General features: G+C 44.1%; 1 protein-coding gene across 1 annotated transcript in view; it reads right to left on the bottom strand.

Annotated features, from left to right (window-relative positions):
• Window positions 1-14,922: 14,922 nt before the first annotated feature.
• Window positions 14,923-21,265, bottom strand: part of TNFSF11 (TNF superfamily member 11) — a 41,817-nt gene continuing 35,474 nt past the window's right edge. The window contains exon 5 of the mRNA XM_070380831.1: window positions 14,923-16,376. Coding sequence (XP_070236932.1) covers window positions 15,955-16,376 — 422 coding nt within the window. The 3' untranslated portion in view covers window positions 14,923-15,954. The remainder of the gene's footprint in view (window positions 16,377-21,265) is intronic.

Raw genomic sequence — 21,265 nt, 5'->3', positions numbered from 1 at the left:
GCCAGCTTAGGCTGGCTATTAAAGAGCTGCCTGGGGCAGGTAGACACCCTCCAGATGCTACTGTTCAGATCTTTGCATTACCCGCAGTCTTCATTATACTCTTGGCTAGAGATAAGACTCGAGAGGGAGATGAGGAGTATTGGCATTTAGGACTAGAGAAGGAAATGGCAACCCACTCCAGTGTCCTTGCCTGGAGAATCCCAGGGACAGGGGAGCCTGGTGGGCTGCTGTCTATGGGGTCGCACAGAGTCGGACACGACTGAAGCGACTCAGCAGCAGCAGCAGTTGATCAGCTTCCTTCATTCCTGCTTCCTTCCATCTTCCTTCCTTCCCTCTCTCATTAAATATTCCTTGGACAGCCCCTAGCTGCTGGTCACCAGGCTGGGTACCATGGCCACAAAGGTGGATAAAAAACAGTCCTTGCTCTAGCGAGAACAAACAGGAATACAGTTTAACTTCTGAGCACTAAAGCAACGTGCCCCAGGGGCCCATAGGAGGGACCATCTGGCCGCTGGTCATGAGAATAAAGAAAGCTTCATGCAGAAGGTGATGTTGGATCTGCACCTCTGAGGATGAGGGGCATATACAAGATGGTGAAGGGGAAGTTCCCCCAGGGTAGCAGGCACAGTTGTAAAAGCGTGAATGTGGTTGTTTGTTTGTTTGTTTGTTTGTTTTCGGCCACGCAGCATGGCTTATGGGATTTTAGTTCCCCGGCCAGGATGCAGAGTTCTAACCACTGAACTTTCAGGGAATTCCCCACGAGTGTGATGGGAGCATAGCCTGTACAGGCCAGGGGACACAGAGTTCAGGAGAAAGGCTTGCAGGAGAAGAGGTTGACGCCAGGAGCTGTTTTGCACTTCATCCGCTGTCACTGAGAAATGATGTATGGCTCCACTGAGTGACATGACTGTGATCATGTTTTAGAAAATTGTCCTGTCGCGTGAGGATGTGAAGGGGGTTGGAAGCCGGCAGAGGTGGGGGCTGGGAAGGGAAGAACAGATGGGGATCTGGCCACATCAACTCGCCGACACGAACCCGACTGGTAGTCAGCTGAAGCATGTTTCTCCTCCATCGTCTCAACGACCGATTTTTGCAGTCCTTTGGGCCAGTCTCACAGTTGATCCAAAGCAATTGCTAAGTCATCTCAGCATTGAAATGACTACTGGGTTCGCATTCTGAGCAGCCAAACAGGTTTGGAAGAACAAGCCTCTGGCAAGCCAGCAAGGGTGCCTATTCAAAGAACAGGAAGTTTTTGTACCAGAGCCTCAAATGTATTGCTAGAGTGGAAAATTGAAGGAGAATTTCAGATTTCAGAAAAATGTGTGCAGGCTGCAAATCCAGCCCCAAAGCATTACTTTTAAGCCAAGTAAGCAGGGAGGGAAAGGTTCAGGTGAAGGTCACACAGCTGTGGGTGGATGAGTGCTCCACAGGGCTTTGCTGCGGAGAAATCTTTCTGTTTGCCTTCTCTGCACAATAGTGGCATAAAAAACCCTTATAAATATGGTTTTCCAGAAACGAGGCATAGAGCTCCCTCTGCTCTCATCTGGCTTCTGAGTAGAAGCCCACTTGTAGGACCTGCAAAACTTACTCCCTTCACACTGGGGGCCCCTCATGGGCACTGGCCGAACGTGGGCCAGTCCTGCTCATTATTTTTCCTCTGAACTTTGTTGTATCTGGATTGGATTCCCAGAATGGCTGTGACTATCTTCTGATACCTAGAGGGTGACGCCGACACAGGAAGGACAGCGGATCAGAGGGAACAGTAAGAAGCAAATCCGGAGCCTTGGCGTACTGTGCCTGTAGCCTGATCATCTGTTGGATTTCTTACAATGCAAAAAAAGCGAATTTCCTAGTCCCTTCAATGTTCAAGTCACATTGAGGGGGTCTTTGAGTTGGGGGTCTTCTGTTACTTGCAGATATAAGCATCCTGAGTTATACCTCCCAAATAACAGCAACACAACACAAAATACTTTTTTTCTAACCAACTTTTGCTTTCTGAAATGCTTCTCTTTATAAGCTATTCTTTTTATTGGGGAATTCTCTTTCTACTGTAATACACATATCTCCAGGAATCCTAAGACTTTGTATTTTTCTAAAAATTGTTTTAAATTTAGTTCAATATTTTATTGAGTCCTTATGAAATGCTAGACACTATAAACTTATGAGGATTTTAGATGGGGATGGTTTTTAAAAACCCCCTTTTTTTTTAAATGAAGAAGAATTATCTCGGCTGCCATCTCCATGGACTCCCCTCATTTTTATCAGAAGGCTGATCAGCTCCCCCAGGCTGAGAGAAGGAAGTAGAGAAGGGCTTGGTGGGAGGGGAGAAGAAGATGGATTTGGTCCTGAGACTCTAATTCATTGCTACCTCGAGGACATTTTTACTTTGCCTGCAGGATAAAGAAAGTAATCCATTGCCACTGTGGTGAAAATACACTCTCTTTCTGCCTTGCCTCCTTTCTCTTCCACTTTAAAAAGGGAAAGTTGGGAAGAGATGAGCTCAACCTCTGAGATATGAAACCAGAATTCAACAAGAGAAAAACCACTTCAAATATCAAACTGAGGTAGAACTCCTTTGAAGACTTGAGTCAACATAGAGACCAACAAAGGAACCGATCACACGAACCCCTAAAATCTCCCCTGGAAATGATTCCTAGTCGGGAGATGGTGCTAAAGAGGGTGAGAATGAGCTGGACTTCAGACAGCTGCTAGATGCCCATCAGGTCCAGTTGTGTAGCTGGTCTAACTGCCTTCAAGAATTATGACACATTTCACACCATAGTCCAATTTATTCCCTCTAACAGGTTTGTGCATTCATTTGCCTTGAACTCTCAAACACACAAGGGAGGTGAAATGGTGATTACTATTTTAACTCTGTGAATAGAGTAGTGGAGCTACAGAAAGGTTAAGTGGCTGATCCAAAGTTTGAGACAGTTACTGCAGAGGCAAGACTGTCTCTCTGATCTTGAAACATCACATTTGTTCTCCTCTTCATTCGCTCCTACCTACCCTGCCGTGGGATTTGAAGTGAAGGCAGCACGCCTGGATGAGCTCCTAATGTGGACATGGCCCCATTGGTTTCATTCCCCTTCCCACCACTCACCCAGCCCTGGGGAGCCCCAGCAAGAAGTTGGGGCCAAAATTCAGAGAGCTTTTAAGAACCACACGCACAAGTTGGGCTGTGGCTGCTCACAATTAACTGAGGACCCAAGTGACGTCATAAATCATTTACTCAACAATCCCGTATGGAATTCTTTTCACCCTTCCCCCATTTTCTGCTCCACATGTTTGGGAATACAAGGGAGGCATAGAGAATGATTCTTCCTGTAGTGAAGCAGCTCACAGCCCTTTTGCAAGGCAAGACCGAAACATAGGAGACAATCAAGAGGTCATAAGAGGGCTTCCCTGGTGGTCCACTGGTTAAGAATCTGCCTGCCAAAGCAGAGGACACGGGTTCAGTCCTTCATCTGGGAAGATTCCACGTGCCTGGATCAGCTACTGAGCCCATGTGTACTAGAGCCACGGCACAACTGCAGAGTAGCCTCCACTCTCTGCAACCAGAGAAAGCCTGCCCCAAACAACAGAGACCCAGGGCAGCCAATACATATGCATTTTAAAGGTGATGGGAGACAAGAGATACCTGACGCTTAGATTTGGTTAAAACACAAAAAGAGCAGTGCTAAATAATTCTTGGCTAAATGAATGAATTATTAGACTGAATACTCACATTAGTTGATTTGGACAGTATATATCAGTCAAGGTTAAAGGAGAGAAGAGGAATCACTAGGATAGACACACACACACACAAACAGAATAACAGCAAACAATGGAAATTCAATTCACAAGGAAAAGATGACTAGTGGGTCCATGCAGGTGGTGGGCTCACACAACAATCTGAAGGGTGGTGAAAATGTGGCCAGGGAAAAGGGGAGGCGGCATTTCAGGTAGAAGACTGACATCAGTGTCTATGACTGCAGGAGTGCTGAAGAGAGCCTGGTACATTGTTGTACTCAAATCCCAATCACACACACAGACAGGCAGACACACACACACACACATATATCATTTATTATTTATGAGTCTCTAAATTGGGATCATAAAAGTCACTACATAGAATTGCAGTGAGGATTAAAATAGATTATGTAAAAATAGCCCTAGCCCTAATGCAAAGAAATAGAGGAAAACATGGAAAAGAAATGCAGAAAAACAAAATGGCTATCTGATGAGGCCTTACAATAGCTGTGAAAAGAAGAGAAGTGAAAAGCAAAGGAGAAAAGGAAAGATATTCCCATTTAAATGCAGAGTTCCAAAGAATATCAAGGAGAGATAAGAAAGCCTTCCTCAGCGATCAATGCAAAGAAATAGAGGAGAACAACAGAACGGGAAAGACTAGAGATCTCTTCTAGAAAATCAGATACCAAGGGAACATTTCATGCAAAGATGGGCTCAAAAAAGGATAGAAATGGTATGGACCTAACAAAAGCAGAAGATATTAAGAAGAGGTGGCAAGAATACACAGAAGAACTATACAAAAAATGTCTTCATGACCCAGATAATCACGATGGTATGATTACTCACCTAGAGCCAGACATCCTGGAATGCAAAGTCAAGTGGGCCTTAGAAAGCTCACTACGAATAAAGCTAGTGGAGGTGATGGAATTCCAGCTGAGCTATTTCAAGTCCTAAAAGATGATGATGTGAAAGTGCTGCACTCAATATGCCAGCACATTTGGAAAACTCAGCAGTGGCCACAGGACTGGAAAAGGTCAGTTTTCATTCCAATCCCAAAGAAAGGCAGTGCCAAAGAATGCTCAAACTGCACAATTGCACTCATCTCACACGCTAGTAAAGTAATGCTCAAAATTCTCCAAGCCAGGCTTCAACAATACATGAACCGTGAAATTCCAGATGTTCAAGATGAATTTAGGAAAGGCACAAGGAACCAGAGATCAAATTGCCAACATCTGCTGGATCATTGAAAAAGCAAGAGAGTTCCAGAAAAACATCTATTTCTGCTTTATTGACTATGCCAAACCCTTTGACTGTGTGGATCACAAGAAACTGTGGAAAATTCTGAAAGAGATGGGAATACCAGACCACCTGACCTGCCTCTTGAAAAACCTATACGCAGGTTAGGAAGCAACAGTTAGAACTGGACATGGAACAACAGACTGGTTCCAAATAGGAAAAGGAGTACATCAAGGCTATATATTGTCATCCTGCTTATTTAACTTATATACAGAGCACATCATGAGAAACTCTGGGCTGGAAGAAGCACAAGCTGGAATCAAGATTGCCAGGAGAAATATCAATAACCTCAGATATGCAGATGACACCACATTTATGGCAGAAAGTGAAGGAAAAACTAAAGAGCCTCTTGATGAAAGTGAAGGAGGAGAGTGACAAAGTTGGCTTAAATCTCAACATTCAGAAAACCAAGATTAGGCCTCCGGTCCCATCACTTCATGGCAGATAGATGGGGAAACAGTGGAAACAGTGGCTGACTTTATTTTTTGGGGGCTCCAAAATCACTGCAGATGTTTATTGCAGGCATGAAATTAAAAGACGCTTACTCCTTGGAAGGAAAGTTATGACCAACCTAGATAGCATATTCAAAAGCAGAGACATTACTTTGCCAACAAAGGTCAGTGTAGTCAAGGCTATGGTTTTTCCAGTGGTCATGTATGGATGTGAGAGTTGGACTGTGAAGAAAGCTGAGGACCAAAGAATTGATGCTTTTGAACTGTGGTGTTGGAGAAGACTCTTGAGAGTCCCTTGCACTGCAGGGAGATCCAACCAGTCCATTCTAAAGGAGATCAGTCCTGGGTGTTCATTGGAAGGACTGATGTTGAAGCTGAGACTCCAATCCTTTGGCCACCTGATGCGAAGACCTGACTCATTTGAGAAGACCCTGATGCTAGGAAAGATTGAGGGCAGGAGAAGAAGGATGAGAGAGGATAAGATGGTTGGATGGCATCACTGACTCGATGGACATGGATTTGGGTGGATTCCGGGAGTTGGTGATGGACAGGGAGGCCTGGTGTGCTGTGGTTCATGGGGTCGAAAATAGTTGGGTACGACTGAGCGACTGAACTGAACTGAATGTTCAATATGTAGGAGGCTCTCCAAAACCTAAAGAGAGTTCCTCATTCATGTCTCTTTGTGACCCCATGGACTATAACCTGCTAGGCTCCTTTGTCCATGGAATTCTCCAGGCAAAATACTAGAGATGGTAGCCATTCCCTTTTCCAGGGGAACTTTTCAACCCAGGGATTGAATCCCAGGTCTCCTGCACTACAGGTGGATTCTTTACCATCTGAGCTACCAAGGAAGCCCGATAAAGCACAAATAAGTAAGATTTTCTACCTTGTATGCCTGTTTTCCTCCCTTTAGCCAGCTTTTACTGATAGAAAAAGCAGAAAATTTGCAATGGTTTTGGGTCAGAGGGTTTTGCTGGTGGCTCAGATGGTAAAGAATCTGCCTGCAATACAGGAGATCTGGGTTTGATCCAGGGATTGGGAAAATCTCCTGGAGAAGGGAATGCAACCCACCCCAGTATTCTTGCCTGGAGAATTCCATGGACACAGGAGATGAAAGGCTGCCGTCCATGGGGTCGCAAAGAGTTAGACACAACAAAAGACATTCATTCACTCATACACTGTGCTTGAGTCAGGAGGTTAACCCTCTTCTCAGGCCAGTAGATGTTCTATAGACGCTACAGCTCGCCGGGTTGGACTTCTGTGGCCAATTTTTCAGATTTAAATACAAATTCCTAGATTTTAAAACATTGAAGTTTCTGGTGTTCCTTTGTTTGTTTGGCCATGCCGTGCCATGCGGCATGCGGGATCACACTTCTGTGGCCAGGAATCAAATTTGTGCCCCCCTGCATTGGGAACATGGAGAAGGCAATGGCACCCCACTCCAGTACTGTTGCCTAGAAAATCCCATGGACAGAGGAGTCTGGTGGGCTGAAGTCCATGGTGTCGCTAAGAGTTAGACACGACTGAGCGACTTCACTTTCACTTTTCACTTTCAGGCATTGGAGAAGGAAATGGCAATCCACTCCAGTGTTCTTGCCTGGAGAATCCCAGGGATGGGGGAGCCTGGTGGGCTGCTGTCTATGGGGTCACACAGAGTCGGACATGACTGAAGCGACTTAGCAGCAGCATTGGGAACACAGAGTCTTACCCCTGGACTGCTGGGAAAGTCCCTGAAGTTTCTGTTATAACAAAAGCCTTTATCACCAATTCTTATTATATCATGAACAAAAGTGTTCAGCTGACTTGTTGAGTTCCTCTTAACAATCTAGTTTAAAAAAACAAAAACAAAACCCACACAGTTTATTAAACAGCCATGCCACAAGGATGTCATCTTTCCATCTTTCCCCAAGGAGCTTGCCTGCTAAGGGAACATTACAATTAACTTGTCCCTGTCTGTCAAGCATAGTCCCTGTTGAGGGCAGAAAACAAGATGAACGAGTTGTCAAGTCATCTTTAAAAAATTAACTCAAGCCTCGGGTTTAACACATTTAGGAAAAGACTCTTCCTTAAACTGTCCTGCTCCCTCATCTTGCCTTCTAAAATCAGAACGATGGTAAAAAGGCGAGTGTCAGGAGGGAATGAATGTTGGATGCTCAGCCTGGCTCCTGCAGGGCATGTTAGCCCCTAATTTCAAACACAGCCTGAGTGGAAGGCTGTAAACAGAGAAAACACACTATGAAGAAGTCCCTTCTTCTCATTCTAAACCAGTTCCCCAAGTTTCTAGGGTATTCCATTTCAAAATCATACCCCAGGGACCTAGAGATGATCATATGAAGTGAACTAAATCAGGCAGAAACAGGTAAGTATCATATAATATCACTTATCTGTAAAATCTTAAAAAGTGATACAAATGAACTTATTTACAAAAAGAAATATACTCACAGACATAGCAAACAAACTTACAGTTTCCAAAGGAGATAGCAGGGTGAGGGCGGTATAAATTAAGAGTTTGGGATTAACATATACACACTGTTATATATAAAATAGGTAAACAATAAGGGCCTACTGTATAGAACAGTATACCTACTGTATATACTCAATATCTTGTAATGACCTATAACAGAAAAGAAGCTGAAAAGGAATGAAGGTACTTTGCTGTACACTTGAAATTAACACAACATTGCAAATTAACTGTTCTTCAATTAAAAAAACAAAAAAGCACACAGTGCTGTGTCATGGGGCTCTAGACTCATTTAGTGCCGAAAGCTTCAGTGCTGTTTCTCTATTGAAAAGATCAGCTTTAATGCTCTTTATTATCGAGTTCAGTGGTAGTGTAAGAACAGTCAGGGAAGTTTTAAAAAGAAGAAAACATCCATAACCCCATCTTCATAACACAGCAACAGTCTCATATTTGTCTGTCCCCTCGGGGATCTGCCTCCATTCAAGTCACAGATCTGGAAAATTTGGGTCACTCCTATAGTTACAGTTTCCCCAGTCCCAGCCTCTTCCCAGTCCCGCCCCGGACGCCATTGCCCTTGAAAGGAGGATACCAGAGCATCTGGTCCAGTTAATGGTTGGGATTTGGGATTTGAAATATTTGGTAGGTTGAATATGTTCATGCTCAGTGCTTGTCGGACTCTTTGTGACCCACTGGACTGTAGCCCGCCAGGCTCCTCTGTCCATGGGATTTCCCAGACAAGAATACTGGAGTGGGTTGCCATTTCCTCCTCCAGGGGGTCTTCCTGACCCAGGGATCAAGCTCACGTCTCCTGCTTCTCCTGCATTGGCAGGCGGATTCTTTACCACTGCACCCCCTGGGAAGCCCTGGGACTTGAATAAACCCCTCTAGATGTCCCTTGCCTATTTCATGATGTACTTCCTCATTTGGACATTTTTGGTAAGACGCATTTATTTAGTATTTGTGCTTCCTCTAGAGTTGTGTGTGAACTTTTCTCCTTTTACTTATTAGCGTCAGGATGCTTTCCTTCTAAATCTGAATACTCTTTCTTCAACCTGATCAGATGTCCTCAGAACAGGTTTCCCCACCCAGAGAAGGTTCAAGGACCCTGTCTCAAAGTACCAGCACTTCCACCCTGAGGTTCCAGCTGTGGCCTGCATTTCCCTCCTCTCCTGCTTCTGCAGGCTGCTCTGTTCTGTATCTCACAGTGTTCGGGCAAACGCTGTCCTTACACTGGTTCCCACTGGAAATGCAATAAAACGGAACTCATGAGGATGCTAGAAACTTACCAAAGATTCATGGGTAACTTACCAAAGGGTGACCATAGGGTATGGTTCTGAGCTCTCACCCCTTCTGCCCTTCCTGCCATCAGCCACGTGACCACCCTGCTGCCCTGGAGATTAACACCATCTCTCCACTGCTGTCTCCCACGATGCAGAGCACAGTGCTCTGCTCAAGACAGGCTGTGCCTGGGCAGCTAGAGAGAACTAAGACTGTGTCCTGACCTGCGACTCAAGATATAGTAAGTGGGATGAGAGGATAAAAGTGGTGGCTACTACTTGAGCTCCTCCATTGCTCCTAGGTAGGAAATGGCAGCCCACTCCAGTATTCTTATCTGGAAAATTCCATGGCTAGAGGAGCCTGGTGGTTAACAGTGGGGTCACAAAGAGTCAGACATGACTAAGTGACTGAGCACACAGCATACATTGCTAATCCTGACAACTCTTCAACACAGGGAGATTCCTGCTTTACAAGGAAGGAAACTGAAATTCAACTTGTGGCTAGCCTTTTCAGAGCTAGCTACTAGGCAACAGAGCTCAGATTCCAAACTTAAGTCTGGCTGATGCCCACATCTGCGATTCTTCTTCCAAAATATCTTCATGTCTTGGGAGGTGCTTTCATTCCAACCTGGGATTGTTGAGATCAGTCTTTTGAGGAAATGAAGCTTCTTCAGAATCCATAGGAAAAGGAAGAAAATGGATTTTGCCCAACAGAATGACATTTCATGATTTTAAGACCCTGAGAAGGGAGACTGAAATATCTATTATTTTATATCAGGAGAACTTCAGTTCAGTTCAGTTCAGTCGCTCAGTCGTGTCCGACTCTTTGCGACCCCATGAATTGCAGCACGCCAGGCCTCCCTGTCCATCACCAACTCCCGGAGTTGACCCAGACTCACGTCCATCGAGTCAGTGATGCCATCCAGCCATCTCACCCTCTGTCGTCCCCTTCTCCTCCTGCCCCCAATCCCTCCCAGCATTAGAGTCTTTTCCAAAGAGTCAACTCTTCGCATGAGGTCTGAAATCGGTCATGATCCCCAATATCTTAGCTCTGGGTGCTACCAGTGGAGTAAGTAACTTCTAGCTTGTTCCTTTGCCAGCAGCAAGGGAGACCTCTTTGAAGTTTCAAAACAGAAGATTCTATAGGATTTTTCTATAGATATGGAAAGCCAGTAGCACGTGAATAATGATGTGAATGGTCCACATCTGATCATATCAAAGTGCTTGTCACTGCAAGTAGCCAGAGCGTTGGTCAAGGTGCAGTGAGAACAGGAAAAAAAGTTGGTCAACAAAGGTGAAGGAAGGTGAGGGTAGATGATTAGGAAATAGAATTTTTAAATTATAAGACTTGGAGAGCAGCAGTATCATAAAAGTATTATTCATCAAAAGGATAGATTTCTGTTTTATAGTTAACATCTAACACTCACTGTGTACAAATTTTTTATTATACAAAGTGACACACGGTTAAATCATCATAATGTGAATCAATAACTAATTAGCATTTATAAATGCAACTACTAGGGAACATATTTCAATTTCATTGCAAGGAAGCTAGAGGATCTATCAACAAAGCCAAATAGGAAATCAGAACATTCTTGGAGAGCCCCCAGTGACTCCACAGGCAAACACGGAACTGCAGGTTGAGTCAAAGTTGAGTCCCTGAAATGCATATGTATAACCCCAGGCCACTATCTCCAGCCTGGCTTCCCAGGTGGCTCAGTGGTAAAGAATCTGCCTGCCAATGCAGGATACTCAGGTTCGATCCCTGGGTCAGGAAAGATCCCCTGGAGGAGGAAATGGCAACCCACTCCAGTATTCTTGCCTGGGAAATCCCACGGACAGAGGAGCCTGGTGGGCTACAGCCCATAGGGTGCAAAGAGTCAGACATGACTGAGCACGCATGCACCATCTCTAGTCACATCAATAATTAAACACACAGAGAAGATGGAGCATGAGGTGCTTGGGTTCCCCCCGAGTCACTGGGGAAATGGATCTTCCCTGGAAAGTTCTCTAGCATGACCTGATGGAGATGAATGAGACAAAAGGAAGCAGGAGGAAAGAAAATTGGCTAGACAAGAATGGCTGCACATACAGTGTTTCGGGGAAGACACAAGGATGCATGGACCTGGGATAGCTGTGAAAACTGACTCAGGAAGACAGATGACTTCAAATTTGGCATGATTCCCTTGTTTCACATTTGGCAGGTGTTGGGAAGAAAATTGAAATGGAGTAGTTAAAATGAGCAAATGGTTCCATAGCATCCACTATGTGTTGCTTTCCTGACATACTGAGTCACTCCTCAACATTCACCGCGCTGTGCTGAGTGCCCACATGGTCCATCGCAAACAAGCGCAGCAGCCTTCAGTTCCCCAAGGGCCCTGGGAGAATTAAATGGCCCTCTGAGGCCATTTAATTTAAGAGTTAATGTTAAAACTCAACATTCAGAAAACGAAGATCATGGCATCCAGTCCCATCACTTCATGGGAAATAGATGGGGAAACAGTGGAAACAGTGTCAGACTTTATTTTCTTGGGCTCCAAAATCACTGCAGATCGTGACTGCAGCCATGAAATTAAAAGACGCTTACTCCTTGGAAGGAAAGTTATGACCAACCTAGATAGCATATTCAAAAGCAGAGACATTACTTTGCCAACAAAGGTCCGTTTAGTCAAGGCTATGATTTTTCCAGTGGTCATGTATGGATGTGAGAGTTGGACTGTGAAGAAAGCTGAGCCCTGAAGAATTGATGCTTTTGAACTGTGGTGTTGGAGAAGACTCTTGAGAGTCCCTTGGACTGCAAGGAGATCCAACCAGTCCATTCTGAAGGAGATCAGCCCTGGGATTTCTTTGGAAGGAATGATGCTAAAGCTGAAACTCCAGTACTTTGGCCACCTCCTGCGAAGAGTTGACTCATTGGAAAAGACTCTGATGCTGGGAGGGATTGGGGGCAGGAGGAGAAGAGGATGACAGAGGATGAGATGGCTGGATGGCATCACTGACTCAATGGACATGAGTCTGAGTGAACTCCGGGATGCCTGGCATGCTGTGATTCACGCGGTCGCAAAGAGTTGGACACGACTGAGTGACTGAACTGAACTGAGGCCAGAGCCAGGGATCAGGGGGAAAGAAGAAAGGATTAACACGCTAAGAGTGGAAAAGGAAAAGGGGGTGCAATGAGAAGAAAAGGCAGGAGGAGTAAAAAGTAGCATGTGAGTGGGAAAACTGGGGCTTCCCTGGTGGCTCAGATGGTAAAGAATCTGCCTGCAATGTGGGAGACCTGGGTTCGATCCCTGGGTTGGGAAGATCCCCTGGAGAAGGGAATGGCAACCCACTCCAATATTCTGGCCTGGAGTATTCCATGGACAGAGGAGCCTGGTGGGCTACAGTCCTTGGGGTCAGAAAGAGTCAGACACGACTGAGACTAACCTTCACTTTTCACTTCACATTCAGATCCTGGAAAGCCTTGAGCATCACTAGAGAAGAGAACAAGCCTTTTCCGGACCTCCTAGCATATCCACTTGCTTCCAGCATATCAGTTGCCACCTTCAAGGCATAAGCCAACATTACATTGTCACAGATTTATTCCAGTGAAGCTCTAAAAGTCTCTTACCTATCGGGTTGTCAACATACATGAAATTCACATTATGGTTCGGCTCAATTTCCAAGGTCTCCTCCAGAGGATCTCTCGATCTCTCTCAGCATTGCACATCATCCGCCACGTTAGTTCTCCAGTCTGGCAGGTGCCACCATCTGTCTTCTTACTATATTCACCTTTGAGAGACTGCAAGTTACTTACCTCTAAGTTAAAAGTGGGGATGGATAGTCTATATCCACTTTTGGAGTTGTGCAGCCCCCCTCCCATCCAGTTTGATTTCCTTTCCAGAACTTCTGTGATCCCCAAGATTGGGTCCAATGGGCTCCTTGCTATTCCTACAGCATTCTGTAGATGTCCAAGCCCTGGAACTCACCACACTCTTACTAGGGTGGCTCTCCAGTGAAATGAAGATTCCTTCAGGGCAAGAAGAATATCCAAGATCATGCATGCATGCTAAGTCACTTCCGTCATGTCCAACTCTGTGCAACCCTATGGACTGTAGCCCACCAGGCTCCTCTGTCCATGTGATTCTCCAGGGAAGAATACTGGAGTGGATTGCCATGCCCTTCTCCAGGGGATCTTCCCAATCCAGGGATAGAACCTGTGTCTCCTACATCTCCTGCATTGGCAGGCAGGTTCTTTACCACTAGTGCCACCTGGGAAGCCCATGGTACCCGCAGTGCTTGGTAAAATTCCTAGCACATAGTTGGTGCTGCAAATGATTGAATGAATGTTACTCATCTTTGGAAAAATAGAATCATATTCTAGAAGCCAAGAAGCTAATAAAGCTCTCTACATGACAAGATTGTGTGTCAGTGGAGAAAAAAGAAATTCTCCAACTGCCCCTCAAAGTTAATATTTTATTAAATGAAGAATAATTAGGACCAGCAATTGGGATATGTAACACTGAAGTGGCATTTTGTACCAATCTTGTTGTTCTGTTGTGTCCAACTCTTTGCGACCCCATGGACTGCAGCACGCCAGGCTTCCCTGTCCTTCACCATCTCCTGGAGCTTGCTCAAACTCATGTCCATTGAGTTGGTGATGCCATGCAACCATCTCATTCTCTGTCATCCCCTTCTCCTCCTGCCTTCAATCTTTCCCAGCATCAGGGTCTTTTCTAGTGAGTCAACTCTTTGCATCAGGTGGCCAAGCTCCAGCAGGTGGTGGAGCTTCAGCTTCAGCATCAGTCCTTCCAATGAATATTCAGGAATTGATTTCCTTTAGGACTGACTGATCTCCTTGCAGGCCAAGGGACTGTACCAATCTACCTCAGACTTACTGACAGTTGGAAAACAATAGGTGTATTTTGGTCAATGGTTAAGTCCTGCTATCAATGTCCCACCATCAAAAAAATTACAATTTTTTTCTTTGTAACCTCTGCTATTAATATTTCTTTTCTCCTTCTATCCTGTTACAACCATCAAGACACATTTATCCACAAATGGCAAGTGCCTTGAATTATAGCTTCCCTTGTCTTCCCAAGCGTTCATTTTCTTCTGTCTCATGTGGAGTAACCAACACGGGATTGATGGCTCCCTCACATAAATTTCCACGAGGACAAGCATCTGTCCTGTTAGTTAACATCCTGTCCTGTTCACAGTGTTAACAAGCATGGTTAGTGCTTCTTCTACACATCCCTGTTAGTGTATCCTTCCTGCTGAAGGATACAATGTTCAGGGGTTCCTCCAGGTCAAATGATTGTTCTATGGGGCCTTATGAACTTGTGCAAAGCACTATTTTTTTCTCACAGTATAAGCATAACAATTTTTTTTTTCTTTTCTGAGTGGTAAAGTCTCTATGTTCTGGCTACAGTCTTGCATACAAATCCCTCGTAAATTATTTTTCAAATTCTGAGGTTCATTAATTTAACTGAATCTGTTCCTAATTTTAATTAAATCTGCATTTCCCCCTACTGGGAGAAATAACTTTTGGAAAGATAGAAGCCACATTACCATATTGAAGAGAAAGGATCACAGAGCAAGACAGACATAAAAGATAAGCACAAACTCACAAGGCAGGTTTTCCTATAAATTTATTTTCATACCAAAAAAATAACATTCAAAGGCAATGTTTTTATTGTATAGTATAAAATAACTTCCACTAAATTAAAAATGGAATTTCTTTGCCATAAGCCACTGATAACTTTTTCATTAAAAAAATTTACAATTTGCAGCACTTGTAGGAAAAAAACACCTGTTTAATAATTATATAAATACTCTTGACAGCCCAGTAGCCCATTATGTGTCTTTTTTGGCAATGTCAGCTTTCTAAAGTCAATTAGCTCCTAAATTTGAAAGGCACCTGGTGGCCAACATTCTGCTTATTATTCAAGGCATCCACTTTAATTTTTTTGCACAGACTTGACAAGTCTGAAAAATCTATTAAGTTAAAAAGAATGGAGAAATATAATACAGTTGATATTAACAAACAACATTTCTTCCCCTTAGCCGCAAGTTCTCCCCCAGGGGATTTACAAAGTGCACCAGTTAAATATGTCTGTACATTTAAAACATTAAATATGTCAACAGCAAGACAGTTTTAAATATTTTGAATCAAATACTATAGCACAAATATAATTTACAATACTTTGCACAGGAAACATTACACCTGAAATATAACTTTAGATATTATATAAAAATACATATATTCTTCTCTCCTCATTAGAAAAAGTATTTATTTGCAGGTTCCAGCAAGATGTAACAATTCAAAAGAATTTAACCCTTCAGATGGTCATCAGTTTGCAATTAAAAGACACCCTCTCCACTTCAACTGCATGGTGGTATATAACCAACAGATTATAGAGCCAGAGAATTAACCCCTCCCATTGCCCAAAGGCAGTTTTTCTCAAAGACAGCCATAACTCCTCCAATCTGCTTTAATTCTAGGAACTCATTACAAAATTTATGAACCATTATGTAAGAAAACCCTTAGATTTTTATACACCTTGAGTCCAACATCTCCCATTGGCTGTAAATATATTTGCTCCTTACAGAGTCAAAGGCATGGGTAGGGTCTTCTTGTACCCTTTGGGTCATAGCTCTGAGTAGTTTCACATACCTATATACATCTTTCTTGACTTGCTTTGGGAGTTTTCTATACATCCTAGGAAACACGGGAAAACTCTCCCCGACATGGGGCTCAATCTATATCTCGAACTTTAAAAGCCCCAAAGTATGTTGCATCTTGATCTGGATCCAGTAGTGAAGGGTTGGAGACCTCAATGCTTATCTTCTCGCCAGACCGTAGCTTAAAAAATCCTCCCACGTTTATGGAGTAAAAATGGAATTCAGAATTCCCCAACCAGTACTTGGTGCTTCCTCCTTTCATCAGAGTGTGAGAACTGGGGATTTTGATGCTGGTTTTGGTGACATATACCATCAGCTGAAGATAATTCGCACTGAGGTTTCCTGAAGTCTCATGATGTCGAAAGCAGATGTTGGCGTACAGGTAATAGAAGCCGTCTTGGTTAACTATCAGTTTCCCATTGCTGAAGGTCATGTTGGAGATCTTGGCCCAACCTCGGTCATGGTACCAGCAGGACAGAGTCACTTTGTGGGAACCTAAGCAAAGGAGAAGCAAGTAATTTGAAACTTACTCCTGCAACGAGAAGCAAATCTTCACAATTCTGAGAGGTTGCAGAAAGACATACTGAGACGGTCATTGTTCCAGTGGGAGAACGACCTCTCAAGATTTATTTTCTAAAAGGAAAGTACAAGTACATTAATATGTCCCTGTGTTGTCTGCTGGGCACCTGAGAGGGGACAAAGACACAATCTCACTTTTTCAAGGAGCCTACAGCACACAAAGGGTAAGCATGATATATGTTCAGACAGGAAGCAAGGCACGGGCCCTGATAAGAAAGGTGCGGATGCTGCAAAGGGAATTCAAAGGAAAGAGATTACTTCCTTCCAGAAGGATCAAGAATGATTTTGTTGGGCTTGTGTGCTCAGTCACTTCAGTCGAGTCCAGGACTCGACTTTTTTGCAACCCAGGACTGTAGCCCTCCAGGCTCCTCTGTCCATGGGACTTTCCTGGCAAGAATACTGCAGTGGGTTGCCCTTCCCTTCTTTGGGGGATCTTCCCAACCCACAGATCAAACCTGAGCCTTCTACATTGCAGACAGATTCTTTACCATTGAGCCACCAGCTACTGAGCCTAATAACCTAAAGAAGTAATAGGATTCAGCCTACAGAGCATAAAGGTCGAAGGAAGAGAATCAGCCAAAGGCAGCTGAATCAAGAAAGCAAAAAACAAGTATAGGAAGAGAATATCCAGATTTCACATAGCCCCACCTTCTCTTTTAATTCACAGAGAGAGGTATATAGAAGGAGCTGAAAATTTGGGTCACAGCAACTTTGACTAAAAAATCAAACTCTTAAACTCTATTCTCATCACCATTGATTCTCTCCTCCTCCAACAGCCTAAATGCCTCCCAATTTCACATGAATGAAAAGCTTCCCCTAGAGAAGTTCACAGAGAAAACATCCTTGGCATTGCCCTCCCCAGGTTCACAACTTCATGCAGTCTTTTGTAAAGACCAAAGAATGGTTAAAATGTCTTCTGAGAAACCAGAATTCTCCTTTAGCCCCTTCTCACACTTGAAATGTGACAACTGATCTTCATGCCCCTGTTTTTGGAGTAGTGGAAGTTTCTAGAAGTCTCCTAAATGTGTCCAATGCTTTGAATATTTCAGGTCTTTTATTGTATTTTACTAGGTCTTTAGAAATTGTTGTTGTTGCTGTTTAGTTGCTAAGTCATGTTCAACTGTTTTATGGCCCCATGGACTGTAGCCCACCCAGTTCCTGTCCACGAGATTTCCCAGGCAAGAATACTAGAGTAGGTTGACATTTTCTTCTCCACGGATCTTCCCAACTCAAGGATCAAACCTATGTCTTCTGCATTGGCAGGCTGATTTTTTTGCCACTGAGCCACCAGGGAAGCCCTTCTTTAAAAATTGTGACATGATAAATCCACGATAAACCCCATTAATCAAATATTTATATTTATGTGGATACCCATTATCCAACTGGAAAAGGTCTCATCTAGTGGAGAAAAAAGCTGTTATACTGTGGAAAATCCAAAGTTTTCCACCAGAGGATTTTGTAAATACTTGTGATAAATCAAGGTTGTCATCTGCTAGAATTCCAACAAGGCAAAACAGAGCCGAGGAGTCTCAGAATGGGGTTAGGAGAAGTTTCTGCAGCCAGGGAGAAGTTCTTTGCTGCCTGTCAGCCAAGAGAAATCAGTCCATGGAACTTACACTTAAAGTAAATTCCATGGATCCATCAGAGCTGACAACCCTTTGGTTAGAGTGGGTCCTTGGGTGAACCCTGTAGAATCAGAAACCCACACTAGCTACCTTTCAAGACTGGCCTGAATCCTCAGGAAATCGAGGTGTTCACATCATCTTTTTCTAGAACACCTCCAGAGGGCCACTAGGCAGCTGGAATATGGTCTGGGGACCTCAACACCAGGCTCTTCCTCCACCAGGAAGAAAAAAAAAAAGGTGCGGGAGGATCCAAGCTGCAGTAGGGCCACTCACCCTTAGGCCTCAAAGGCAAAGAAGTCAATGCTTCCCATCCCTCTGTTCAGAAATAGGACAGATCTCCTGAACTGCACATCTTTTCCACAGGAGGGCGATACAGCGAGTCTGAGAAGCCATCCCAAGCACCGTGGCCTCCAGAACCAGCAGGACACTCACACTTTTTCATCCAAGGTCCTACTTCAGACCATCCCAGATGAAAGCACCCCAAATATAAGTATCATTCCATGGTCCCAACTGAGTCAGAAATGAGACTCTCAGACTCTACTCATCACATCCTCATAAACACTGCTGCTGCTGCATCACTTTAGTCGTGTTCGACTCTGTGAGACCCCATAGACTCTGTGGGCTACCCTGATGGGGCAGCCCACCAGGCTCCCATCCCTGGGATTCTCCAGGCAAGAACACTGGAGTGGGTTGCCATTTCCTTCTCCAATGCATGAAAGTGAAAAGTGAAAGTGAAGTCTCTCAGTCGTGTCCGACTCTAGCGACCCCACGGTCTGCAACCTACAGGCTCCTCCGTCCATGGGATTTTCTAGGCAAAAGTACTGGAGTGGGGTGCCATTGCCTTCTCCGATTCATAAAGACTAGCAAAGTTATTTCTCCGGGCTCGTAAACAGCCACCTAGTCCAATGACAAGCTAATAAAACTCAAGGTGTTTCCTATCTCAGATCAACAGATGGTTACCTCCTTCTTCCCCTACTTGTGTATTCAATCTTTTATCCAATCAATTATTGGCCTTATACTTCATCTTCCTTCCATGGTGGTCCTTAACAGACAGCAAAGGAATGCCTAAGGTGGGGTCTATCCTCTCAATGGGATGGATCAGCTAGCCTTAGACCAAGGGCTGGGAGATAGGTCTGGGAAGGCAGGGAAGAATGTAGAAACCTTGACCGCCTGCCACTCTCATTGTTACCTCAAGTGGAAGGAGTATCCTAATTTCCTGCTCTACAGACTTACTCTTATCCATTCCCTGATCGATTCAGTCATTCAGTAAATATTTGACTGGTGCTTCCTATGGACATTCATTCTACCCATAATTAAGAATTATATCATGCAGAGTACCCACAAGGCGCTTATGACTTAGAAGGGAAGAAAATAAGAAATGGGCACGCAAAATGAGAAATGTAACATTTTCATCTCTGCATGTCACATAACACATGGTTGAACTTCAGTTAAAGCAACTTGCAAGTGGAAGCTGCAGAAATTAATGGTGATCAGGTGAGTTCAGCCCAGTGACAGAGAACAGGGAGCACTTGGATCAAATGTGGATGGGCTGAGAAAAGGCAGAGTACTGTGAGCGAGAGAAACTGTTCAAGCAAAGAATGAAATGCACACAGTATGCAGAGGAGAGAGGAGAAAAGCCATCAGTGTCAACTGGAGGGCTCATGAATAGATGCCAGGGGGAGAAAAGACAAGAAGAGCGCCCCCTTCAGGTTGGAGGACCTCACACGCAAGCCTGAGTTTCTCTCACTAGAGGACCTTCAGCCTTCCCAGCCTCCCCAACCCCGAGTCACTGCTATTAGCTATTAGAGAAGCCTCTCCAGATATTTAGCCTGAGCTCCCCTTAAGAAAGCCATGAATCCCGACCTCATGAAATACTCCCCAATGAAAAATCAAGAAGCTTTGAAATGTATCAGTATAAGGCAGATTCTGATTCGTTTCATATATGTAGATAAGTACAAATAAGTATGAAACAGCTCCTCTAGCCACAGAATTTTCCAGGCCTCCTGCATTACAGGCAGATTCTTTACCATCTAAGCCACCAGGGAAGCCCATGGCTCAGATGGTAAAGAATCCACCTGCAGTGCAGGAAACCAGGACTTGATCTCTGGGTTGGGAAGATCCGCTTGAAGAGGAAATGGCAACCCACTACAGAATTCTTGCTGGAGAATCCCCATGGACAGAGGACCCTGGCGGGCTACAGTCTGTGGGGTTGCAAAGAGTAGGACATGACTGAACAACTAAGTATGAAAAAGAGACCCCAAGTGAACATGCAAACGTAAAGCCATCTTTCTCCAAAGTATCCAATCCTGGTCCAAATAGGAGATAAATGAACTCAAGGAGTCACTGAACTCAAATGAGTCCAGGAGCCAGAAGATCAAATTCTATTTTCTTAAACAGAAGCATACACTAGTTCATTTCACTCCATCTCAAGCTCAATAACCATCAGAAAATGTCCAGGAGTTTTGCCTTGTTTTTGGCAATGATTTGATGCTAGGTGCCTGGTGGGAGAGCTTTATAACTAAAACATGCTTGTCATTGCCAAATAGACCTTGGCACACAGTCTAATGCAATGTTTATCATATGCCATTTAAAATGAACCAAAAAGATAAATGCAGAGTGCATTCACAGCACACACAGATGATGGATCAGTATTAATTTGATTGCCTCTGCGAACATGCAAAATAGTTTTCCACTCAGAAAATTAGAACAGTTCCATAAGGCACATACACAGAGAGAGAGACAGAGAAAGAGTAAATTTGTTTTTGAAGCAAATATCTGGGACAGGAGAGAGAGTTGAGGAAAATCTTCTGAAAATCACAGAGTTGGTTGCTCACTTTCTGTGTCTGCAGTCAGGCAAAATTCCTTTGTGGTCCATACTATTAAATATAATAGTGGCTTCAAAACTGTTTATTAAAACTTGGATTTTTTTAAGATTTAGCACTTCCCATATGGTCTTGATTCCTGGTTTTCATCCAGGCGGCCCAGGTTCAACTCCTGGTATGGGAGTGGTAACATTTTGGGCTTCCCAGGTGGCTCAGTGGGTGAAGAATCTGCCTGCAATGCAGGAGACTCAGGTTTAATCCCTGGGTTGGGAAGATGCCCTGGAGAAGGGAATGGCAACCCACTCCAGTATTCTTGCCTGGAGAATCCCACGGACAGAGGAGCCTGGCGGGCTACAAT

The sequence above is a fragment of the Bos mutus genome, chromosome 12 (assembly GCF_027580195.1).
Source record: "Bos mutus isolate GX-2022 chromosome 12, NWIPB_WYAK_1.1, whole genome shotgun sequence".
Classification (NCBI taxonomy): domain Eukaryota; kingdom Metazoa; phylum Chordata; class Mammalia; order Artiodactyla; family Bovidae; genus Bos; species Bos mutus.
This window is presented reverse-complemented; position numbering and strand designations above follow the sequence as displayed.